The sequence below is a fragment of the Theropithecus gelada genome, chromosome 20 (genome assembly GCF_003255815.1).
Source record: "Theropithecus gelada isolate Dixy chromosome 20, Tgel_1.0, whole genome shotgun sequence".
Classification (NCBI taxonomy): domain Eukaryota; kingdom Metazoa; phylum Chordata; class Mammalia; order Primates; family Cercopithecidae; genus Theropithecus; species Theropithecus gelada.
The window spans coordinates 30,193,727-30,219,632 of NC_037688.1; the positions used below are offsets into that span (position 1 = coordinate 30,193,727).

Here is a 25,906-nt window from a genome sequence, read left to right on the forward strand (position 1 = left end):
GTCCTTTGCTCTTCTGCTTTACGGTACTGCCTATGCACACAGCGTTTACATGGCTGTTGCTTTCAGAAATCTGCCCTTTCCTAAGCACTCAGTCCCTCCTTCCTCACTTCTTGTGTCCTTAATCTTATTGGCAAAGGACACTGGAACGAAGCTTGTGCTCTTGTGCTTGGCCAGATTAACATGATTCTCTGCTTCTCAATGGCCCTTTGAAAGTGCATTAACAGTGTAAGGTAAGTTGGTTCAAGCCATCAGAGGCCAAGAAGGGGAGGACTGCTTGAGGCCAAGAATTTGAGACCAGCCTGGGGAACACAGTGAGACTCTGTCTCTACTAAAAACAAAAAATAAAAATTAGCCAGGTGTGGTGGCATGCACCTGTAGTCCTAGCCACTCAGGAGGCTGAGAGAGAATTCTGTGAGCCCAGGAGTTGGAGGCTACAGTGAGCCACGATCATGCCACTGCACTCGACCCTATGTCTATTAAAAAAAAAAAGGCCAGGTCTGGTGGCTCACACCTGTAATCCCAATACTTTGGGAGGCTGAGGACAGCGGATCACTTTTGAGGTCAGGAGTTCAAGACCAGTCTGGCCAACATGGTGAAACCCCGTCTCTAATAAAAACACAAAAATTAGCCAAGTGTGGTGGTACACGCCTATCATCCCAGCTGCTCAGGAGGCTGATGGAGGAGAATCACCTTAACCTGGGAGGCAGAGGTTGCAGTGAGCTGAGATTGTGCCACTGCACTCCAGCCTGGGCAAGAGAGTGAGACTGTGTCTCAAAAACAAAAAAAAGTGACACAATGGAAGTGACAAAGAATTAGGAAAAACCTGCCATTTAAGCAGTGAAAGTGGCAAGATTTTGATCATGGTTGATCATTCTGATGATCTAGAATTCCAAAATTACTAATTAAAATAGGTAGGTTCAGTTTATAATGTTGTATCCGCAGGTTCCGCATCCACAGATTCAACCAACCCCAGAATGAAAATATTGGAAAAGTAACAATAAAAAATAACACACATCTTAAAATACAGGAGAAGAGTCAGGCGTGGTAGCGTGTACCTGTAGTTCCAGTTACTTAGGAGGCCAAAGTGAAAAGACTGCTTGAGCTCAGGAGTGAGGCTGCAATGAGCCATGATTGTGCCACCACCCTCTGAGTGAGACTGTCTCCCACAGAAAGCCACAAACTGGTATAACAACTATTTTACGTAGCATTTACACTATATTAGGTACTAGAGGCAATCTAAAGATATTTCAAGTATAGGAGAGATGTATATAGGGTTTATGCAACTACTATGCCATTTTTAAAATGGAACTTTCTAGGCTGGGCACAGTGGCTCATGCCTGTAATTCCAGCACTCTGGAAGGCCAAAGGTGTGGCTGATCACTTGAGGTCAGGAGTTCAAGACCAACCTGGCCTACATGGTGAAACCCCATCTCTACTAGAATACAAAAATTAGCCAGGCATGGTGGCAGGCACCTGTAATCCCAGCCACTCAGGAGGCTGAGTCAGGAGAATCGCTTGAACCTGGGAGGTGGAGGTTGCAGCGAGCCAAGATCACGCCACTGCACTCCAGCCTGGGTGACAGAGCTAGACCCTGTCTCAAAAAAAAAAAAAAAAAAATGGTGAGTGGGGAAGACACTTTCTTAACCTGTAGGGAAGCTTGCAATAAACAAAAAATAATAATAGGCCAGGCGCGGTGGCTCACGCCTGTAATCCCAACACTTTGGGAGGCCGAGGCAGGTGGATTACGAAGTCAGGAGATCAAGACCGTCCTGGCTAACACGGTGAAACCGCGTCTCTACTAAATATACAAAAAATTAGCTGGGCATGGTGGCAGGTGCCTGTAATCCCAGCTACTCAGGAGGCTGGGAGCTTGCAGTGAGCTGACATCGTGCCACTGCACTCCAGCCTGGGAGACAGAACAAGACTCCGTCTCAAAAATAGTAATAATATAATAATAATAAAAACAAGGGACTTAAGCATCCTCAGATTTTGGTACCTGTGGGGGCCCTGGAACCAATCTCTCTCAGATACAGAGGGACAATTGTAACTGCTACTTTGGCGAACTAGGCTGTTCTGTTGTGATCCTAGCTCCAATAACTAGGGGATAAGACTTCGCCACTGGAGCACTTCATGTCCTAAAGCTGTGAAGGAAGTAATCAGAATAACAAACTTGTGCTAACACCTGCTTTTTGGGGAAAAAAGCAAACTTTTCTGCTTTGGATGTAATTGTACATAAAAATAGAGTAAACATAAAAATAAACATAAAGAGTAAAAAACAAAAAATAAAAATAAGAGTAAAAAACATAAAAAAATAAAAAGAGTAAACAGAGTAAAATTGTACATAAAAAAAAACTGATTGGAAAAAAAGTCTTGTAGCACAAACTGAGATTGCCCACATTATCTGGTTGACCTGAAATTGTTATAAGTATTTTAAAATAGGTAACAGTTTGGTGCTTAAAAATATTTTGTCATATAGGAGATTGCCATCAGGGTGGTGTTTATTATAATCATCCCCTCTGTTGGGATATTTTCAAACAGTGCCTAGTGGCAACTATGAATAGGCCAATACCAAGGGAAAATAAATACCATTTGTTGAGAACATCTACATTTTTAAAATTTGTGTTATGGGAACCATTTTAGGAAGCCCAGAACTTGATATTTACTTATGCAGAAAAGTAAAGAAAGGCAGAACTCAATGCTTATACCTTTAAAAATGACAATGGAAAAAAAAAGTACTATAAAGCCAGTTTTCTATGGCCAACCTGTTAACTTTTACTGGAATGCTCCTGTTTAGGGTTGTAGTTTCTTGATATGGCAGAGACAGTTTGCATTCTCACTTCTGGTAGCATTTATTCTTTCAATGTTTGTGACCCCCCTTTTAGATTCCATGATTAGATGTATTTTCTGGAATTGCCAAAATTCATGTGACATTTGAATCATTTCCAATTCCACTGCAACTCACCTGTTTTCTTGTGAAAGCCCTGTAGTCAAAATTATCTTAACCTCCTTAAAATCAGTCATTGCTGCTCTTCTTTCCTTCTTAATATCTTTGTGCCTCTCTCCCTGTTTCCATTGGATAAGCTTTTCTTCTGAAAAGATCCCAAACGTTAGCATGTAGCTTATGTTTGTCAAGTAGAAACTAAATTGTCAGTCACTGAAAGTGTTCTTATTGTTTTCCCAGGTTATTGATTTAGACCCAGTCCTGGGCACCTTTCTGATCCTCACCAGTGTCATCTTGATGGTACTTGTGGTAATTAATCTTTTTGTTTCTGCCATTCTCATGGCCTTTGGAAAAGAAAGAAAGTCGCTTAAGGTAGGTAACTAAAAGATAAACTAGCATGCTATTGTATCACTGGGAAAGCTCCACTGTAACTGCCCCTAAGATTATGGGCTGACATAACTTACAATGCACAGTATCATATTCCCTTTATTAGTTTCAAAAGCTCTGCCAGCTATCTTCCTAGGAAACCCAATTTATAAGACTACATAATATTCTATAGCCACTGTCCTATAAACAGCTGGCTCTCAACCATTGATTAGTGGAAACACTCCAATGCCTGACTGTAAATTATCAAAGAAATGTATCTTTACTATACATTTACTAATTTTTAAAAAATCTTTGGTACTTTGGTACTTTTTTCATTCCAGTATTAGTAGTAATTTCAATTTTCTCCCTTTTCTCTTTTGGTCTTCAATACTCAGAAAGACGTGGCACTAATAGATATGCTGCTACAGAAGCTCTCAAATTTGTTAGGAATCAGTCGGCCCCAAAAAACCTCATCTGAGCAAGCAGCCAGGACAGCAATGGGCACTGACACTGAAGTTTTAGATGAACTACCTTAATCCTGTTATCTCCTATTTGGCTATTTCCTAGCATATTACTACTTATCTTTGCATGGCATAGCTTTAAAATTATAATATACTTTGTTTTTAATTTTGTAAGTTAGGAATCAAAATCCCCTTGGTCCCAAGTCCTTACTTACGGATCTTGGCACTGTCAAGATAGGATTAACAATGCAAGAATCTACGAGACAAACTAGCTCTGCTGCCAAGCAGCAAGTAACAGAACACTCATCACCCATGGCCCAGGATGGCTGTGGGAAATGAAGGAGTCAGAATTGAGCTCACTGCAACTTACTAAAAATAAACATCCAAGGATGAGGCATGGCAGATGTGGAGCTCTGCCACAGAGGAGGACAAAGCAAATTCAGATGCTATCTAGGTTATCTAAACACAGATCAAAATGAGCCCTGCACTGCTCCAGGAATCCTGAAGGTAAGGGCTGGTTTACATGGATCACTTGGTTAAAATATTCTCCACTGAAATCCAGATTTATACTTCATCATCTGACCAAACAGTAAAGAAAGCAGGACACAGGATCTTTATTAGCAGCTACTGAGCTACAGAATACAAACCAACTGAAAACATTAAAGGCTGCCTGAAGCAGGTATGTACAGGTATACTACACAGAAGCAAAAGCTGTATCATCCAATCCCAAAGCCACCCCTGTGGGGAAGGATGACCTTAGCTATGGGCCAAAGAAGTACAGAAGTTACAACATGGGAGTCCCATCCATCCAGGAAAGCAGTGAACAACTACAGCCGCATGGGCACCAAAAATTTATCTGAGATTAGTTTTAAAGGTTCCATGAATCAAAGTTTTCAAATGAAAACAGGTACCCCTCTTTTCCTGTAGACTTTCCAGCTCACTACCCAAAAGACTTGAGTACTTCTATTAAGGCAGCTGGAAGCCCACCCTAGACTTGAATGGCAACTTGTCCTTTCTCTGCCAGTAATGCAATCCAACAGAATATGCTACGGGGAAAACAATTTCCACAGTGCCGCCCTCTGGTACAAGGGGAACACAGCACTCAAAGCAAAAAGGCCACAGAGGGCTCCCTGAGAATCCAGTACATCTAAGCGAGGCCTTCAACTGTGGAGACAAACTTTGCAACTGGATCCCGGTGGGATGGTGCCCTGCGGCAAGGAGTAGTGTGTATGCCAATGAGAGGGCCCAGCTTCCAGGAACAGTTACAATGGCGTCCTGAGTCACTTTCTCTCTCCCACTTGCATTCGAGAGTGAGAAAATACACACTGTGGCCTTGATTCTCACTCACAATCCCCCTGTACAGAGAAGTTTGTTTCTAAGTCTGGAACCTCAACACGAGGCTGGGATGCTTCACGACGTGCTCTCTCCCACTGTCCAGCCATCTTTGGTGGTCTCCCCACAGTGCTTCCCCATCCTCTCACGCTCCTGTGGAGGGACCATGGGACGGGCCAGGAGGAAACCTGGGATCACTCTGACAGGAAACGGACAAGCACAGCTGCCAGGAGTCAGCTGCTCCGGCCTCAGTCTCCAGTTGTTAGTCTCAAGATCAACAGAGAACTGGAAAGCAGCAGAATCTGGAGGAGCAGGAAGAGAGCCCAGAGGAGGAGTGTTGTGCTCAGTGACAGTTAACAGATGAAACGGAATTTCATGGAGATTCTTTGTTACAAGGAGAAATTGCTCAGTCTCAACTCCCAGAATGTGAAAGTTGCCTGGTTTAAGAGACCTATGTTTTCTTTTTCAGCTCTTCAAACCTCCGGGAAAGATCATCAAAGTCAATGTCTTCAGATGCTGAGGTGCTGGCACCAGCAGATGCAGTTGGTAGTGTGTCTGGCACAGATGGCAACTCTGGTAGGACAAAGTTGTCATAGTTATCCGCAGGTCTGGAAGGAAGCTTTGCAGAGGCTTCTGGCTTGGGTCCAGGACCTAATTAGGGCAAGGAGCACAATGTTACAAACACCAGAGAAATGACTCAGATCCCCTTTGGCAATAAAAATAAAATGATCAAAATACAGGAGAAAACCTTAGTTCAAGAACTTTTGAGTCTCGCTCCTGTCACCCAGGCTGGAGTACAGTGGTGTGATCTCAGCTCACTGCAACCTCTGCCTCCTGGGTTCAAGCGATTCTCCTGCCTCAGCCTCCTGAGTAGCTGGGATTACAGGCGCACATCACCACACCCAGCTAATTTTTTAGTAGGGACGAGGCTGGTCTTGAACTCCTGATCTCAAGTGATCCACACACCTCAGCCTCCCAAAGTGCTGGGATTACAGGTGTTGAGCCACCACACCTGGCTAAAGAAATTTTATTTCTGAAGGCTAATAAACACTTGAATGACAGTTAACATCTACAGTTTCTAATTAGAGTTGAATCCTATCTGTTTTACTTTCCTGTGGTAAGAAAAAAGTTTAAGGGAAATCAAAGTGGGATACATGTGGCCACATCCACAGAGCAATCGACTGTTCCCTTTCATAAGGTCTGCTCCTTTACCAACCAAGTCCAAGGAGTGGTAATAGGATTCTGCTGGAACAAACACTGCTTCCTTAAGAACCAACATTCTTTAGGGATTGAGGGGCAAAGTTTTTTTAAAGGAATATAATGTCCAAGTTATTTGATATAATAGTCTGATCTGTATTTCTAGCCTTCTATCATCTGTATTTCTAGTCTTCTATTTAGTATTTCATATTAAGATAACCCCCTCCCCCCACCACCACACACACCTACTGTATAGTTTCTGTAAGTTCTAGAATCAGGAAAACTAAATTACAAAAATATCAAAATAGTGCTCTGACTCTGGAAGGAAGGGCAGAGTTGACTGGAAAAAGGGAACTTTGAGGTAAGAGTAACATTGCATACCTTGACCAGAGAGTGGAATTTGTGTGTGTGTGTATACACTTAAAATCTATGGTTTTTTTTTTTAATGTAAATTATATCTCCATAAGACAACTGTCTAATTTTATTTATTTATATATTTTTTGAGACAGAGTCTCACTCTTGCCCAGGCTGGAGTACAGTGGCACAATCTCAGCTCACTGCAACCTCGCCTCCCGGGTTCAAGTGATTCTTCTGCCTCAGTTTCCTGAGTAGCTGGGATTACAGGCACCCACCACCACGCCCAGCTAATTTGTGTATTTTTAGTAGAGACAGGGTTTCACCATGTTGGCCAGGCTGGTTTTGAACACCTGACCTCAGATGATCCGCCCATCTCGGCCTCCCAAAGTGCTGGGATTACAGGTGTGAGCCACTGTGCCCGGCCCCTAATCTTCCCTCTGGTTTTTGCTGGTAGGTAGTATCTTAATTTTTGTTTAAGACAGGGCCTCACTTTGTCACCCAGGCACCCAGGCTGGAGTACAATGATAGCTCACTGTAACCTTGAACTCCTGGGCCTAAGAATGCCTCTTGAGTAGCTGTGACCACAGGTCCACACCACCAAGCTGGGTTTTTAAAAATTTTTTTGTGGAAACAAGGATCTTGCCCAGGCTGGTCTCAAACTCCTGGCCTCAAGTGATCCTCCTGCCTCAGCTTCCCAAAGTGCTTGGATTACAAATGTGAATCACCATACCTGGCCAGTACTTTTTAAATTGAGTACATAGCTACATGAACATGTTTGCTTTGTAAAATTCACTGAGCTGGCCAGGCACAGTGGCTCATGCCTGTAATCTCGGCACTTTGGAAGGCTGAGGCGGGCAGATCACGAGGTCAGGAGTTCAAAACCAGCCTGACCAACATGGTTAAACCCCGTAAACTAAAAATACAAAAATTAGTTGGATATGGTGGTGTGCACCTAGAATCCCAGCTGATACTCAGGAGGCTGAGGCAGAATAGCTTGAACCTGGGAGGCGGAGGTTGCAGAGAGTCAAGACTGCGCCAGTGCACTCCAGCCTGGGCAACAAAGCCAGATTCCATCTCAAAAAAACAAAAAACAAAAAAAAACCACTGAGCTATACACTTAGCATTTGTACTTACTTTCTCCTCAACATCTCTTTAATGCCCCAACTTAAAATTTGGTATTTTGAGGCACAATGGAAGTTGAAGCAGCAATAATATAAAGAAGTCAAGCATGACTAAAAAAAACCAGAAGGATGAAAAAGAATAGTGATACCACTGACAAAAAGGGAACATGGGAGCTTCTTTTGGGCTAGGGACAGTCTTTTATCTTTGGAAGCAGAATATCCTGAGTTCTATTTTAGCATTTGGGAAGAGAACAGGGCATGCAGATAGAATTCCATGGACGTGGAAACAGTCTCTCAGGGAGGAACAATGAGAAAGGAGAAAACAGCAGAGGGTTCAGCATTGAGCCCTGAAGGTTTCTGATTGACACTACTCACCAACAATCTGTGCAGAAGAGATATTCTTATCAGCATTAACGTCATCTACCTGAAACACACAGATTGTTACCAGAGGAAACAGCAATGGCATCACTGGAGAAAGTACTGGTATAAGCCCCTGTGTTTCCAAAAGCTAAGGTGCTCACCAAATACAACAGAGCCTGTTCCAAAGAAACTGCCCTTGCATTTCTTCCAATCAGGTAGACACCATGTTGAACTCCTTTGATTTTAATTGAGACAGGGTCTTGTTCTGTCACCCAGGCTGGAGTGCAGTGGTACAATCACAGCTCACCACAGCCTCCACTTCCTGGGCTCCAGCCATTGCCCCACCACAAACTCCCGCATAGCTGGGACCACAGGTGTGCAGCACTATGCCTGGCCAATTTTTGTATTTTGGGTAGAGACAGGGTTTCTCCATGTTGCCCAGGCTGGTCTCGAACGCCTGCCTAAACCTCCCAAAGTGCTGGGATTATAGGCGCGAGCCACCACGCCCAGTCCCATGTTGAACTCTTAACTGCCAAGCAGAGAAAAAGAAAATCCTTACCACACTATGACAACTTTAATGATACTTTCACCTTTGGGCAAAGGGAAAGCATTCCTGAATATATCTGTAAGAACCAAGTCCTCAAATACTGGTGAAGATTTTCGACCTCATTCCTACAAACAGCTGTGGGTTATGCTCCGACGCATGCAAAACCAAAGCATAAGAAAAACTCAGGCCCAAGGTAGAACACATCAGCTACAGATGGGAACCAAATGAAAGAACAGAAAGCAAGCTCAGGAACAGGAAGATCTTCCTAGATGAGTAATTTACATAGCAAATGCCACACCGATTTGTTTCTCAGTAAAATACTAGATGGAGACAGGTCTCAAAAGGCCTACAGTAACTGAAGAAACAAGGCTGGTCAAAAACAAGTAACCTAAACCACCTACAGTTCGAGGTATTAGCTATTCATTAGCAAGTTTTAACTAGAATACTAAAATGTGAAATTAATGCTATTGGCCGACATGTAACTGGACATTTCTGATTATTCCTTTACATGTGTTGAGAACATACAAGACTAATATTTTAATAATGATACTTTAGCACCACAACTATATCAGCTCAATGTGAGTATCTGCCTAGTTGGTCAAAACAACTGCTTAAGTGCCCTCATAGAGCACTACAACTTTCTAAGAAATCTGTAGTTCCTTCCTGATTCCTGGCTTAATTGCAGACAAAGCATTGCCACCAATGATACTGCCATCACCACCATTCCCCACTTCCAGGGTAGTGTTATAAAGCAACATAAGAATCCCAAAGCAAAAACGATGACAGTACTAGGAATTGATCAAAACTCTGCCTTCCCTGTGGTCATTATTTTGCTCCCTCTTCATGGCATTCACTCTCCTGTTGCTTATAAAACAGGCTCAGGCACTTACAGATTCATACGATGGGGGAGTTGCTGGTATCTGAGGTGGATGAATATTGGGAAAGGCCTGAAAAGTCCCCATTGGCAATCCATTGAAATCTGACTGTAAGAGAAGAAAGGCAACATCAGAGACACTGTCTCCAGTTTGCAATCTCGAAGGTTTGAGTATTGGAAGGGAGAAATAAATACATGTATATTCCCATACTAAAAATATATAAATATTCAAGATCCTTAAAAATGCCCAAAAAGACCACATGTGGTCAGGATTCCGGATTTATAAAGAGCTATAACCAAAGGCTATTTAATCAAGTGCTTCAGTGTTTACAAGGGAAAACTCTAATGAGACTTTCTTTCTAGCAATGACCATCTTATCTACAAAGGTTTTTCTGCCTGATAATAATTGGTGGTTTATTCACTTGTGGAAAAAGCTACTAGTATGACTATAACAGATCCCAAAGATATTCAGTAAACCTGTATGAAAAGTGTTTTTCTGGCACCATCTTTATAGATTTTCCTACAGCTGAACTAAAAGATCATCTTTGAATCCAATGATTTTTTCCCCACAAGATGACTGCCAGCTAATACCAAATGTTCTTACTGCTGACTGCTCCTGACAACCTACGATTCCTGAGTGTATTCACAGAGCCAGCTTGTCATCTATAACATTTTCTAAAGCTCACACCCACACTTATGTATACTTACAGGTCCCTTTGGCAGTGGATATGAGAAAGGCGTATTTGCAGATGGCATGGGCATGGGCATTGGCATTGGCACCGTTCCATCAGGTCCACCAACTGGTGCTATGAACCCACCACCCCCTCCTCTTCCAGGGCCTCCTTTCTTCACATCATCTGTGAATCCAACATCAATAAGATCTGTATCTACCCCAGGAGGAGCTTCTGCCTGAGACAAAAAGAGAAACCCATGTCATTAACACATGTCCAAGACCAGGTTCCCCAGAAAGCAGACTCAGATGGAGATTAGCATGAAGCAAGTTTACTGGAGTGCTTCTGGGATCAACACGTGTGAGGGAAAAGAAGGCAGAGTTAGGTGGAAGGAGAAGTTGGGCTGCAACACAGTCACAACAAAGGCCTCAGCCAATTAATTCCCCAATGACTTCTGCAGCTGGAATGGACCTGATGGTGTCTCCAACTGGGGGTAATAGGGATGTCTGAGCAGTACACACCAAAGCATCCACCAGACCCCACTAACCTTAACTGGTGGACGATTTTATTTTATTTTTTGAGATGGAGTCTCACTGTCGCCCAGGCTGGAGTGCAGTGGCGTGATTTCGGCTCACTGCCAAGCTCCTCCACCTCCCAGGTTCACACCATTCTCCTGCCTCAGCCTCCCGATTAGCTGGGACTACAGGCGCCCGCCACCACGCCCAGCTAATTTTTTCTATTTTTACTAGAGACAGGGGTTTCACCGTGTTAACCAGGATGGTCTCAATCTCCTCACCTCATGATCCACCCGCCTCAGCCTCCCAAAGTGCTGGGATTACAGGCGTGAGCCACTGTGCCTGGCCAACTGGCGGATGATTTTTTATCCCTGTATCCTCAGCTTTCTGTGCACTACCTGACACATGGTGGGTACCCAGTAAACGTTTCGGGAACTGTTTGGGCCTTGGGGCACTTCTTGCTATCTACAGGTGGTTTCTCAATTCTGAAGTTCACCAAAAAGTAGCAATAATAGTGCCATTTTACATTTGTATCAAGGTTTGGACCTTCTCAGTGTTGTTATTCATCTAATTCCTTAAGTTCCCTGTGAGATATGCAGGCACATTTATTGTCAAAAAGCTACTAACTGGACGAAGGCTTAAACTCACACAAATTTAAGTTAATGCAAAGAATATGGATTTTTTTTTTTCCCAAAGAAGGTCATACCTACAAATTCATTTTTCTTTGTATTCTGGGATAAACTTACCATGACCACAGAGTCAGGTTCATAGGGTACATTGTAATTCTTCGCAATTTCAATCAGGTATCTCTCCACCAGGATTTTGGGTGGGGCTTCCACACTCAGCTTGTGCATTAGCTGTAAGTAAAAAGAAAGATGCATCTATACCAACCAGCCTAATCCTAACCTCACTATGCAAAGTTAGCTCCTCTCATTTTACAGGTAACATTCAGGAAAAAAAGGTTCAAAGCAGTTAAATTTTTTTCAGAGTCACAAGACACATCAGAGGACCCAAGTCTCTTCACATTCTCATTACACATGACCCAGATGCTGGTAAAAGACAATACTGCTGCCTTCCACAGTTCAATTCATCCACCACCCTCCCCACCTCACTTCCAACCTTCACAAATGACATGAGGCATACAAAGTGGGGAAGTGGAATCAGGAATGACAGCAACCAGAGGAACTCAGCAGGTGTAAGGATTGGACCACACTGCCAGCCACACAGCTGAAATGTGAAACCCTATACTGAGCCATACAGTGGTACCCACTACAATTGCCACAGGCAATACAATAAACTGCTCCCACATACTGCTTTCATGTTTACCAACTATGTTCATTACCCTGTCATTCACAGTTCCAATCTGGTTGGTCCTACATAGCTTGCCATATTCCTTGCTATACTTGGCACAGAGCTGATCAGCAACCTAAAAAGAAAAAGGACAGTAAATAAAAATAGAGACCACTCCAACAGACTGCTCTACGCTTCTTCCTGGCAACAGTAAACATGTGTCTATTACAAGATTTCCAAAACACTGGAGTCTGCAAAACCTTAAGGGGTATGCATTAATCCACTATTTGTTCATCCATCCATCCATCCAATGAGCAGCACTCAAGTGCCAAACACTATCATGAGTGTTATACAATATAAATAAAAGGAACAAAACAGATACTGTTCCTACTCTTACAGTCGTACATTACTCAAATTGTACAAAGAAAAAAGTTTCCTCTTCAAAGTTTCCCTTCTTGTTAAAGAATAAATCATAAATGTTAGAAATGTTTCTTTTGAGGCCAAGTGCAGGGGCTCACGCCTGTAATTCCAGCACTTTGGGAGGCCGAGGCAGGCAGATCACAAGGTCAGGAGATTGAGACCATCCTGGCTAACATGATGAAACCCCATCTCTACTAAAAAGAAGAAATGTTTCTTTTAAAGACTAACTTCCTTCAAGCTTCCTTGCTTTGTGCTAATAACTCTTTGTTAACCCCTATCCCATGTAGCTATTAAATATAAGAAAATAAATACATTCTATGCCCTTGTACTTTAACCAAGATGCTCACAGGCATGTCTCAGCTCGCAGCCTATGCCCCTTCCTTATTTGGGAATGTTACTACTTTTCTAAGTCTTCTCATAAGCAACTTCCTCTTTTCCTTTGTTCTCCCTTGCATATACCTATTTTTAAAAGTTTTAAAACCTTTAGCCAAATGGGTGCAGCCTAGACTGGGAGGTCCAGTTCCAGCCAATGGAATCAGGACACAGCAATAGGGTCCAGATGTGTAGGATATAAATATTTTTACCCCCTTTGTTCAGTGTGCTCTTGCTATTGTTCCATCTGCGAGAAGCACCCTTTCTGCAGAAAGTAAAAACTGCCTTGCTGAAAGAATTAAATTTATATTTGAGTGCTATTTCTTTGTGGCACCGTGGAACAAGCATTTCTAACAATAACACAGATAAAGGCACAACTGCAGCTACAATAAGTGATACCAAGTGAAGGTACAGCATGCTATCACCAGCTTCTAACAGCAGAATCAAATCTTATCAGAAAAGTCAGGTAAGGGTTCCTGAAGGAAGTGATGCTCTGCTGAGATTTAAAGGATGACTAAGGTCAGGCATGGGGGTTCATGCCTGTAATCCCAACACTTTGTGAGGCTGAGGTGGGCGGATCACTTGAGCTCAGGTGTTCAAGACCAGCCTGGGCAACATAGCAAAACCCTAGCCTCTATTTTTAAAAGACACAAAAATTAGCTGGGCATGGTGGCATGCACCTGTTGTCTCAGCTACTCGGGGGGCTGAGGTGGGAGGAGGATCAGTTGAGCCCAGGAAGCCGAGGCTGCAGTGAGGCAAGATCGTGCCAGTGCACTCCAGCCTGGGTGACAAAGCAAGACCCTGTCTCAAATAATTAAAAATGACTAGGAGTTAACTAAATAGGGAAGGAAGAGCATTCTAGGAAAAGAAAACAGCAGTGCAAAGCCCTCTGGTGGAAAAAAACAAAGTCCTCAAGCCTGCAATCAGCCAGTGAGCCTCTAGTACAGAGGCCAAAGAGTGTGGTAGGAAACGAAGAAAGGGAGGTGGGAGCCAGACAACGCAGGACCATGTAGGCTGTATAAGGGAGTTTTGTTTCTATCACAAGAGCAACAGAAAGCTACTGATGGGCTTTAAAGCAAGAGGTCATGACAGGATCAGAGCTGTGTTTTGGACAAAACCCTCAGGTGGTTCTGATAGAATAGTGAATAGATTAAAAGAAGCCAAAGTAGGAATAGGAAGAATATTCAAGAAGCTACTCTCACTTTCCAGACAGGAAACGATAGTAGCATTGGACCAGAGCGGTCCCAACATTCCAGGAGCCCAGTAGGAGAGTTCTCACTGTTCAATATGAAGACTTTCAGTGGTACCTGGCACCTATGATTTAAATGGCATTTGTCTTTTATGGTTTTTGTTTTGGCTGGTTTATACTATACAGAGATTATTTTTATTCACATTAGTGTATCACTCTGTTTATGGCTTTTGAATTTTGTAACATTTAAGCCTTTTCCGAGATTAATTTTAAAGGAGTACAGAAGAGACCAAAAACGGCCGGGTGTGGTAGCTCATGCCTGTAATCCCAACACTTTGGGAGGCCGAGGCGGGCGGATCACAAGGTCAGGAATTCGAGATCAGTCTGGTCAACATGATGAAACCCCGTCTCCACTAAAAATACAAAAAATTGGCCGGGCGTGGTGGCAGGCACCTGTAATCCCAGCTACTTAGGAGGCTGAGGCAGGATAATCGCTTGAACCCAGGAGGTAGAGGTTGCAGTGAGCCAAAATTGTACCACTGCACTCCAGGCAACAGTGTAAGACTCCGTCTCAAAAAAAAAAAACAATCTACATAATAATCAGTTGCCTCTGTTGTCCCTCTTCTCTGCCCACAAAACTCAATGACTATCCCTGGCACCCTACTGGACTATCCGAGGTTTATTCTCTGGGGAGACTAAACTAAAGGGACTCGAGTCTACACACAGGAGACAACAGTGATACTTACAACAGAAGAATTAAGTGTAAGTCTTCTATATATCAAATAGATTTTTGGCTTCCTTCTCCACTGGGCTCTCAGAAATGCTGACAGCCAGCTTATACACTCTAGGCAGAAAATAGGAGGATTCTGGAGAAAACGACCAACTCAAGGAAAGATGACTAGTTCCTCACAGTCTGGAATTCCTCCAAATAAGAGCTTAGTCAGATCACTCAGCAATGAAGGCATCTGGCAATAAAAACCCACCCATGCACACAAGAAGGTCCAACCTCCTTTTTAGTGCCTCACTCTTAAATGTAAACCGACACCCAAGGACCACTAAATCTTTGGGAAAACTTCTACTATAAAACTAAGAAATACGAAAATTGAACTTGAGAGAAACAAACATGACAGAAGTTTAAAAATTAACTATGGCCGGGCGCGGTGGCTCAAGCCTGTAATCCCAGCACTTTGGGAGGCCGAGACGGGCGGATCACGAGGTCAGGAGATCGAGACCATCCTGGCTGACACGGTGAAACCCCGTCTCTACTAAAAAATACAAAAAATTAGCCGGGCGAGGTGGCGGGCGCCTGTAGTCCCAGCTACTCGGGAGGCTGAGGCAGGAGAATGGCGGGAACCCGGGGGGCGGAGCTTGCAGTGAGCTGAGATCCGGCCACTGCACTCCAGCCTGGGCGGTAGAGCCAGACTCTGTCTCAAAAAAAAAAAAAAAAAAAAAAAAAAAAATTAACTATAATTAATATCCTCAGAGACTCAGAAAACATTGTAGCCATGAAACAAACGGCGTATGAAAAATATTCAGAGAATTTTCTAAAAAGAGCTCTTGAAAAAAACCTAGAAAACAAGGAAATCTCAGTAGATGGGTTGGGAGATAAGAATGAGACAATTCCTAGGAAATAACATAGAAAGGCAAAGATGTAGAAATACAAAACAACACAACTGAATTTGTATCCTAGGAGTCAGTACCATATCCATGTTGTGATGTGCAATTTTCTGGTTAATGTCTGTCTTTTCTGCTAGACTCTAAGCTACAGGAGTATGGCTGGTGCCATATTTTGCTCACCACTATCATCCCCAGCACTCATACAGCTCATACAATTTACTTAATAAATATTTGTGGAATTAATAAATAAAGCAAAAACATCTGTCACCTTAATGTTATTTTCACTTTACTTGTTTACAGTTGTATAAGAACTTTTCTATTTGCATAGAGTTAAATAACATTAAGACAAAACTCGAGAACATGAAACTTTGCTCCTTAAAAAAATTACTCAAGTTTGCAAAACGCTGTTCTATTCTACGATATAAGGCTGAAAAAGAGAAACACATTTACAAAACCTATTTCAAAAGCAACAAAGAAGGGTACAAAATATCTGGTCAAATCGGCAGAAGTAATTTATATTAACCAACCTTTCTAACAATATGAAAAGCTACAGACATCACTGAAACTACTTGTACTCACTATTTTCAACTCAGCCACTTCTGACTGGAGTCGAGGAGCAGCCCAGATCAATGTAGACACAGATTCAGCCAGACCAGAATCTAGTTCCCTAATCAAGGAAAAACATTAGTATTTTTTTAAAACATTCTTTAAAACAAACCAACAAAATCCTAGCTTTTGTTTCATATACTTTATAGCCTCTGAAGCTATTTTGTGAATCTCACTAGATTCTCACAATAACTCTAGGCTTCTAGCCATTTTCGTGATCTTATTTTACTTTTGGAGAAACTCAAAACTATGGAACAAGCCCAAGGCCATGAAGTCAGAAAATGGTTGAGCCAAGATTCAAATTTAGGCTTCTCAGTTTCAGATTCTGTATTTTCTTTTTAACAGTTATCTACACTGAGATCAGGCCTTTAAGCAACTGTTAGGAAGCAGATCCTTGGGCATGTGAAATAGTCCCTTGATGCAGAAAGAGACCATATAATTCCTTTCTCAAATTCCAGAAGTCATTTAGGTCTTTGAATCAAAGTATCTTACTTCATAGACTGGATAAGGCCAAACCGAGCCAGCAGCAGGTCACAGTACAGCTCCAGGATCTCCATGGCCTCCACGAGGTAGTCTTCCCGGATAATGTGCTCAACACGGATCCGAGCTCGTTCATCTTTCCCAGCAGCCAGATAGTCAGCAATCTCCTTTCTCGCTTTCTGGGCCAGTTCCGCTAAGACACAAATCCCACTCCAATCTCACAGTAGAGCACTGGCATCTGGCCTACAGGCCAATCTCCCCCCAGCAAGAAGAACTGGGTGGTTTCTATTATATCCTAGCTCCTCTCCCTTAGCAAATCTAATCCCATCCCATCTACTGTAGAATTTGCTACTCTGTCTAGGTGAGAAAATATAGTTCATGTGGCTTGACATTTCCAACTTAGGAGTCAGGTGACCTAATTCCATAACAACAGAGTATGTCCCTTTCTCTGCAAAAAAGGCACTTAGTCTATTAGTCACAAAGGGCAGAAATGCATCCAAAGCTTAAAAGATATGATCCCAGGCCAGGTATGGTAGCTCATACCTGCAATCCCAGCACTCTGGGAGGCCGAGGCAGACGGATGGCTTTGAGGTCATGAGTTCAAGACCAGCCTGGCCAACATGGTGAAATCCCGTCTCTACTAAAAACATGAAAATTAGCCAGGTGTGGTGGCACATGCCTGTAATCCCAGCTACTTGGGAGGCTGAGGCACAAGAATCACTTGAACCCTGGAGGTGGAGGTTGCAGTGAGCCGAGATCACACCACTGCACTCCAACCTGGGCGACAGAGTGAGACTGTGTCTCAACAAAAACAACAACAAAAAAAGATACGATCCCTAAGACTTCATAGTACTGGCCTCAAAGATCCACTACTGGGGTGCTAGTATCCAGTGATGTATTTTGGAGAAAAAAAGGTACACTACTCACTTTTTTTTTTCTCCAATAGTTTAAGGCGATTTATGACTAATCTCAAATTCACTCTTAAGCGCTCAGCTTTAAATCCAGAGCCCAGCATGCTGTGCTGTTCCTCCTAGAAACAGAAGAAGCACAATGACTATTTTCAAGTCAAAATTAGTTCAGGAACTAAAGCCTCTTGGGGTGAATTATGTGAAACAATAAACCAGAGTGTTTTTCTAATACAGGAAAATGACATGCTCTAATTCACATTTTTTACAGATTGTTTTGGCTGTTGTAAAGAAAACTAATTGGGGAAGGATAATACTGGAAGCAGGAAGACCAATGGGAAGGCTATTATTATCACCCAGACAAGAGATGGTAATGGCTCAGACTAGGGTGGTTAGCAGTGTCAGGCAACTGGATTTGAAATCTACTTTGAAGGCACAGCTGAAAGAATTTGGTGACAGATGAAATTAATACCTAGATATTGGCAGGGGGTGGTGTGATAAAAAGATAAAAAAGCAGAAGGGCTCCCTGCTTCTCCCAAAAAAATCTCAACAGGGATGGCAATGGGGAAAGATGATCGAATTTAGACCCATAATTGAAAATATTCTCATCTTAACTCCCCAAATCCTGCCAACAAGTCTCAGTCTTTGGGGAAAAGCTAGTACCCAAGAAATATCATTGACATCTACTCATGTAGAGTTACACAAAGGGGTGAAAAGTCCACGAAAAAACTGCCCTACAAAATTCTACAACAGAAGGCTCTTTACCAGGAATTTCACTGAATAGTAGAGTTACAGTCAACAAAACCACCCCTCCTCTACCCGCAAGACTTTAGGGTATACCATTGTGCATTGACCACTGTGCATTCTATTTCAGAACAGCACAATTTCTATTTCTCTCAATTTAAATTCTGGACTCAAACTTAAAAACATGTAATATCCAAACAAAAGATAGGTCAAACAAAGTAACTGAGGAACAGACAAATCAAAAGAGCACCAAAGAAACAAAAAACAGTAGGAATAGTACTTGTCTACTAGTGAATTAACCACTAATAAAAAACATCAGATGGGTTTTCCTTTTGTAAAACTGCCCCCAAAAGTCTTTACCCTACATTTAAGAATTAACCTAAGTCCCAGGTTAAAATGGGGCTTTTATGTCATAAAGTATCTGGAATCCAGCAATTGAGTTATGTTCAATCCATGCAATAAGTATTTTCTGATTACCTGTATGTCAGATGTTGGCTTGATGCTGGAGATAAAAAGCATAAATTAAGTACAATCCTGGCCAGGTACGGTGGCTCACACCTGTAATCCCATCACTTTGGGAGGCCAAGGTGGGCAGATCATGAGGTCAGGAGATGGAGACCATCCTGGCCAACATGGTGAAAGCCCATCTCTACTAAAAATACAAAAAAAAAATTAGCTGGGCATGGTGATATACACCTGTAGTCCCAGCTACTCGGGAGGCTGAGACAGGAGAACTGCTTGAACCCAGGAGGTGTAACAGTGAGCCAAAATCGTGCCACTGCACTCCAGCCTGGAAACAGAGCGAGACACTGTCTCCAAAAAAAGAAAGAAAGAAAAAAAAAAGGTACAATCCCTGTCCTCAAAGGAACCTGTATTCTACTGGAAAAACAACAAACAAACAACAAAAACAATCCCAGCACTTTGGGAGGCCTAGGCGGGCGGATCACCTGATGTCGGGAGTTCGAGATCAGCCTGACCAACATGGAGAAACCCCATCTCTACTAAAAATACAAAATTAGCTGGGTGTGATGGTGCATGCCTGTAATCCCAGCTACTCGGGAGGCTGAGGCAGGAGAATTGCTTTAACCCAGGAGGCAGAGTTTGCAGTGAACCGAGAACGCTCCATTGCACTCCAGCCTGGGCAACAACAGTGAAATTCCGTCTCCAAAAACAAAAAGCTAAATAGTAGGGTGTGAGTGTGGTGGCTCATGCCTGTAATCCCAGCGCTTTGGGAGGCCAAGGTGGGAGGATTGCTTAAGCCCATGAGTTCAAGACCAGCCTAGGCAACATGGAGAAACCTCATCTTTACAAAAAAATACAAAAATTAGCCGGGCATGGTGGCATGCACCTGTGGTCCCAGCTACTCAGGAGGCTGAGCCAGGAGGACTGCTTGATTTCCAGAAGCAGAGGCTGTGGTGAGCCAAGATCACACCACAGTATTCCAGGCATGGTGAGAAAGCAAGACTCTGTCTCAAAAACAAACAAAAACCAAGAGCTAATTACATATAAAGGACTCCTATAACTCAACAACAACAACGTGATTAAAAAATGGGCAAAAAACTTGAAGATATTTCTCCAAAGATGATATACAAACAGCTAACAAGCATATCAAAAGTGCCAATATCATTAATCTCTAGAGAAAGGCAAAATGAAATCACAATGAGATACCACTTCACACCCATTAAGATGGCTACTATCAAAAAAAAGAAAGAAAATTTCAAGTACTGATCAGGCTGTGGAGAAAACGGCACCCTTGTGCACTGTTGGTGGGATTGTAAAATGGTACAACCATTATGGAAAAACAGTATGGCAGTTCCTCAAAAAATTAAAATTAAAAATGTAACTACCATATAATCTAGAAATCCCACTTCTGGTATATATCTAAAAGAACTGAAAGCAGAACTTCAAAGAGGTATTTGCATACCTATGTTCCCAGCAGCATTATTCACAATGGCCAACAGGTGGAGGCAACCCAAACGGCCACTGAGGGATGAATGGATAAACCAAATGTGGTCTACACATACAACAGAGCACTCATCAGCCTTAGAAAGGAAAGGAAATCCTACCCATCCCACGCTATGGATGAACTTTGAGGACATCGTGGTAAGTGAAGTAAGCGAGTCACAAATACTGTAAAATTCTACTTGTGTGAGGTATCTAAAATTAGAGAAACAGAAAGTAGAATGGTGGTTGCCAGGGTCCAGGAGTAGGGGGAAATAGGGAACTGTTTCATGAGTACAGAGTTTCAGTTTTGAAAGATGAAAAGTTTATGGAGATCTGTTGCACAACTATGTGAGTACATACTACTGAACTCTACACTTAAAAATGGGTAAGTTGGTAAATTCTGTCATGTTGCCATGTGTTTTTCACCACAGTTAAATTTTTTAATTCTCAAGAGCTAAAACAAAACTATTAACATATTGGGATAAACATAAAAGAATATTTTATAAAGGAGATAAAACAGACCTTTTTAAGAGACAAAAATTATTTTGTATGGAAAAATTACTTAAACTATAAAAAAAATTAAAAGGTAAGCAATATTTGGGGGGAAATCTGCTAAGGAGATTATTCTAAACTTGATCATGATGATGAGTGAGAAAACTGGTGCATTCTCAAACTCCTGCTGGAAATGTAAATTGCTACCACCTCTCAAGGTCACTCTTTCAAACTTCCAAGTTTAGCCGGGAGCAGTGGCTCATGCCTGTAATCACAACACTTCGGGAGGCAGAGACTTGAGCTCAGGAGACCAGCCTGGGCAACATGGTGAAACTCCAACTGTACCAAAACTACAAAAATTCGCCAAGGCATGGTGGTGAGCACCTATAGTCCCAGCTACTTGGGAGGCAAGAGTGAGAAGATCACTGGAGCCTGGGTAGTTGAGGCTAAGGTGAGCCATGACTGTGCCACTGCACTCCAGCCTAGGCAAGACCCTGTCTCAAAAAAAAAAAAAAAAAAAAAAAACAAGTTTAAATGTCTATCCTGAAGAACAGTTCACATTCACTTGTATATAGAGGGGAACGTACAATGACAAAATCATCTAAATTCCAACAATTAGAAACTGATTAAAACACATCTGTTTGATGGGATACATGGCAGTAGTTTTGTTTTTTGGCGGTTTTTTTATGGTTTCTGAGACAGAGTCTTCACTTTGTTGCCCAGGCTGGAGTGCGGTGGCGTGATCTTGGCTCACTGCAACCCCTGCCTCCCAAGTTCAAGCAATTCTCTTGCCTCAGTCTCCGGAGTGCCTGGGATTACAGGCATGAACCACCACACCCAGCTAATCTTTGTATAGCAATAGTTTTTATGTTTTTTTTTAAAAAAGGTAATGTAGCATTCTAAAACATTTTAGCACAAAGCAAGCACTCAGATAATAATTGTTGAAAAAATTAAAGGGAAGAGCTCCAAGATGTGTTACTTTTATTGTTCTGTTTTTGACGTAAGAGTCTCACTCTCGCCCAGGCTGGAGTGCAGTGGTGCGATCACGGCTCACTGCAACCTCTGCCTTCTGGGTTCAAGCTATTCTCCTGCCTCAGCCTCCCACGTAACTGAGATTATAGGCACGCGCCACCATGCCTAGCTAATTTTTCGTATTTTTAGTAGAGATAGGGTTTCACCATGTTGGACATGCTGGTCTTGAACTCCTGACCTCAAGTGATCCACCCATCTCAGCCTCCCAATGTTTTTTTGTTTTGTTTTGTTTTTAAATCAAGCTGAAAAGTAGCATACACATTATGATACTACTTTATACACGTATATAAATGCATGGAGAAGGCGCCTATAAAAACAGGTATTAACATTTTAATGGTGTTAACTCTGGAAAGTAAAGCTAAAGGGAAGCCTCAGTATTTTCTCTTATATACTCCAAATTGATGAATATTTACAAAAATGTATTCACATATATTTAAGAATATTTCTATTAATACATAACCACCCTTGCCCTTATGAAGTACAGTAGTACCCCCTTATCCAAGGGTTACATTCCAAGACCCTAGTGGATGCCTGAAATTGCAGCTCATACCGAATCCTATACATAGTACCATGTTTTTCAATCTGATATCCAAGGGGGCTAAGTGACTAATGGGCAGGTACAATACACAGCGTGGATACGCTGGACAAACGGGTAATTCAAATCCCAGGTGGGATGAACAGGATGGCATGCATGAGAGTTCATCAAACTACTTGGAATGACACACAATTTAAAATGTATGAACTGTTTATTTCTGCAATTTTCCATTTAATATTTTCAGACCACACTTGACCAAAGTAGCTGAAAGTCCAGACAATGAAAACATGGATAAGGGGGGACTGCTGTACATCAAGGCCTTTTATTATATAATCAAGATAACAAATCAACTCCCACACAATTTATTTTTATCACTCCTGAGTAGCTGGGACTACAGGCACATGCCACCACACCCAGCTAATTTTTGTATTTTGAGTAGAGACGGGGTTTCACCATGTTGGCCAGGTGACTGAAATTAGAAGACACTAACCCAAAGAACATTATCCAACTTGCCGTTAAATTATTCAGTATACACTTGATTAATAAGGTAACTAGGTTTAAAAAGGTACAAAAAATATTCCTGAGTATTTCTCTATCATGGGTCCTACAAAGATCTTGCCCTTAGTAGACAATTACTCCAGCTTAAACATGGATACACCAAACTTGTCAAGTAAGCAGTTACATTTCTAAGAGAAGGATAACCTAAGGAGTTATTCTCAAGTTTTCATTTACTATTTTGTATAATCCTAGAAGTTAATGTGGTAACAAAGATAAGATTATACCTGTCAGATTGGCAAAAATTAGAAGTAGGCTTTCAAATAATGGCCAATATAAATGTACAAATTGATATGACCATTTTGGACACTAATTTGGCAGTATTTAATGAAAAGTATGCTTTAATGAAAGGTATCCATATACCTTAAGAACTTTAATGAAAGGTATCCATATACCTTAAGACACAGCAATCCCATTCCTGGACATACACCACCACAGAAATTTGTACACAGCACCATGAAGACACATGTATGCATTTTGTGGTAGTAAGGAAGCAGAAGAATGCTAAGTGTCCATTTCAAGAGGACAAGTGAGGCCAAGTATGATGGTCCATGCCTGTAATCCCAGCAGTTTGGGAGGTCCAGGCAGGAGATCGCTTGAGGCCGGAGTTCAAGACCAGCCTGGGCAACATGGCAAGACTCTCTCTACAGAATATTTAGAAATTAGCTGGGCGTGGGGGTGCATGCCTGTAGTCCTAGCTACTTGGGAGGGTGAGGTGGGAGGCTCACTCGCACCCAGGAAGTCAAGTCAAGGAGGCAACAAAGAGCTGTGTTCATGACACTGCACTCCAGCCTGGGTGACAGAGTGAGACCCTGTATCCAAAAAAAAAAAGATAAAATGTGACAAAAACATGACAAAATACTATGCAGCAGACAAAATTAATTAAACAGCTGTACTTAGAGCAACATGGGTGGTCCTTAAAAATAGAAACAAAAAAATACAAGGAACAGGGTTCTAGCTTCAGTGTCTGTTTCACTGAATGAAGCTATAAAACCTGAACAGAATGCATTTAGCAGCTATCTGAGACCTACGAAAAATAATAGCAGATGGACAAAGAAGACCACAGTTTGAAGTACCAATAAACTGGGATCAAGTTTATCATTTTTCCCTCTGATGTTCCCCAGCCGGGATGCACAGCAGCCTGAAACCCAGAAATGAACATCAGCAGAGAGAAGGCGCATCAAGAGCTGTCTAGTCCTGGTTTGAGGAACTAGAAAGGGGACCCCTGGTATAGACAAAGAGTGGGTGAAATACCCACTGGGAAAATCTCAACTCACACAATCAACCTGAGACAACACCGATGTTGGAATTAACTGACAAAGAGTTTAAAGCAGCTCCTATAAAAATGCTGGCTGGGTGCGGTGGCTCACGCCTGTAATCCCAACACTGTGGGAGGCCAAGGCGGGCAGATCATCTGAGGTCAGGTGTTCGAGACCAGCCTGACCAACGTGGTGAAACCCCTCCTTTACGAAAAATACAAAAATTAGCCAGGCAAGTTGGCACATGTCTGTAGTTTCAGCTACTCAAGGGGCTGATGCAGGAGAATCGCTTGAACTGGGGAGGCAGAGGTTGCAGTGAGCCGAGGTTGTGTCATTGCACTCCAGCCTGGGCAACACAGCAAGACTGTCTCAAAAAAAAGAAAAAAAAATGCTGCAACAAGGGAAATTTCTCTTAAATGGAAAGATTAAAAAGTAAAGACAGGCCAGGCGCAGTGGCTCATGCCTGTAATCCCAGCACTTTGGGAGGCCAAGGTAGGTGGATCATGAGGTCAGGAGTTCAAGACCAGCCTGGCCAACATGGCGAAACCCCGTCTCTACTCAAAATACAAAAATTAGCTAGGTGTGGTGGCGCATGCCTGTAGTCCCAGCTACTTAATAGGCTGAGGCAGAGAACTGCTTGACTCGGGGAGGCGGAGGCTGCAGTGGGCTGAGATCACACCACTGCACTCCAGCTGGGCGAGAGTGAGACTCCGTCTCAAAAAAAAAAAAGAAAAAAAAAAGTAAAGACATAAAGAGGAAACAAATTAGAACTAATCCTTGCTTCTCAGGGGGCTGAGGCAGGAGGACTGCTTGAGCCTAGTTTAGCTGACTAGCCTGAGCAATATGGTAAGATCCTGTCTCCAAAAAAAAAAAAAAAAAAAAAAATTAGAATAAAAAAATACAAACCAAAGAAGGAAACTGCATGGACTAAATACCAGAATGGGAAATGACAGAGAAAAGAGCCAGGGCACTTGTAGGTAAGTCAATAGAAAGTATCTAATCTGAAAAACAAGAGAGAAAAAAATTGAAAAAAGTGAACAAAGCCTTACAGATCTGTAGGACAACACCAAGGGGTCTTAATGTCTTAATGACAGTTGGGTCATTAAATCCCATAAGGGGGCCGGGCGAGGTGGCTCACGCCTGTAATCCCAGCACTTTGGGAGGCCAAGGCAGGCAGATCACAAGGTCAGGAGATCGAGACCATCCTGGCTAACAAGGTGAAATCCCGTCTCTATTAAAAATGCAAAAAATGGCCGGGCGCGGTGGCTCACGCCTGTAATCCCCGCACTTTGGGAGGCCGAGGCGGGTGGATCACAAGGTCAGGAGATCGAGACCATGGTGAAACCCCGTCTCTACTAAAAATAGAAAAAATTAGCCGGGCGCAGCGGCGGGTGCCTGTAGTCCCAGCTACTCGGGAGGCTGAGGCAGGAGAATGGCGTGAACCTGGGAGGCGGAGCTTGCAGTGAGCCGAGATTGCGCCACTGCACTCCAGCCTGGGCAACAGAGCAAGACTCCGTCTCAAAAAAAAAAAAAAAAAAAAAAATGCAAAAAATTAGCCGGGCACAGTGGCAGGCGCCTGTAGTCCCAGCTACTCGGGAAGCTAAGGCAGGAGAATGGCGTGAACCCGGGAGGCGGAGCTTGCAGTGAGCCGAGATCACGCCACTGCACTCCAGCCTGGGCGACTGAGCGAGACTCCATCTCAAAAAAAAAAAAAATTTGCGGAC

At 42.6% G+C, this 25,906-nt stretch overlaps 2 protein-coding genes across 7 annotated transcripts in view; one reads left to right on the forward strand and one right to left on the reverse strand.

Annotated features, from left to right (window-relative positions):
- The window catches only part of PKD1L3 (polycystin 1 like 3, transient receptor potential channel interacting), an 88,005-nt gene extending 84,162 nt beyond the window's left edge, over window positions 1-3,843 (forward strand). Inside the window, 2 exon segments of the mRNA XM_025369859.1 lie at window positions 3,182-3,313; window positions 3,703-3,843. Of these exon segments, the coding sequence (XP_025225644.1) occupies window positions 3,182-3,313; window positions 3,703-3,843 (273 nt within the window).
- A 528-nt stretch (window positions 3,844-4,371) lies between these two features.
- The window catches only part of IST1 (IST1, ESCRT-III associated factor), an 83,520-nt gene continuing 61,985 nt past the window's right edge, over window positions 4,372-25,906 (reverse strand). The window contains exons 2-10 of one of the 6 annotated variants that reach the window (XM_025369870.1): window positions 17,644-17,746; window positions 16,729-16,909; window positions 16,210-16,297; window positions 12,085-12,168; window positions 11,489-11,599; window positions 10,265-10,465; window positions 9,573-9,665; window positions 8,151-8,199; window positions 4,372-5,751 (exon numbers count right to left, since the gene is read on the reverse strand). In XM_025369870.1, the coding sequence (XP_025225655.1) occupies window positions 5,552-5,751; window positions 8,151-8,199; window positions 9,573-9,665; window positions 10,265-10,465; window positions 11,489-11,599; window positions 12,085-12,168; window positions 16,210-16,297; window positions 16,729-16,909; window positions 17,644-17,731 (1,095 nt within the window). In that variant the 5' untranslated portion in view covers window positions 17,732-17,746 and the 3' untranslated portion in view covers window positions 4,372-5,551. The remainder of the gene's footprint in view (window positions 5,752-8,150; window positions 8,200-9,572; window positions 9,666-10,264; window positions 10,466-11,488; window positions 11,600-12,084; window positions 12,169-16,209; window positions 16,298-16,728; window positions 16,910-17,643; window positions 17,747-25,906) is intronic. The other 5 variants (XM_025369872.1, XM_025369871.1, XM_025369873.1 and 2 more) reach the window with 5 other exon arrangements.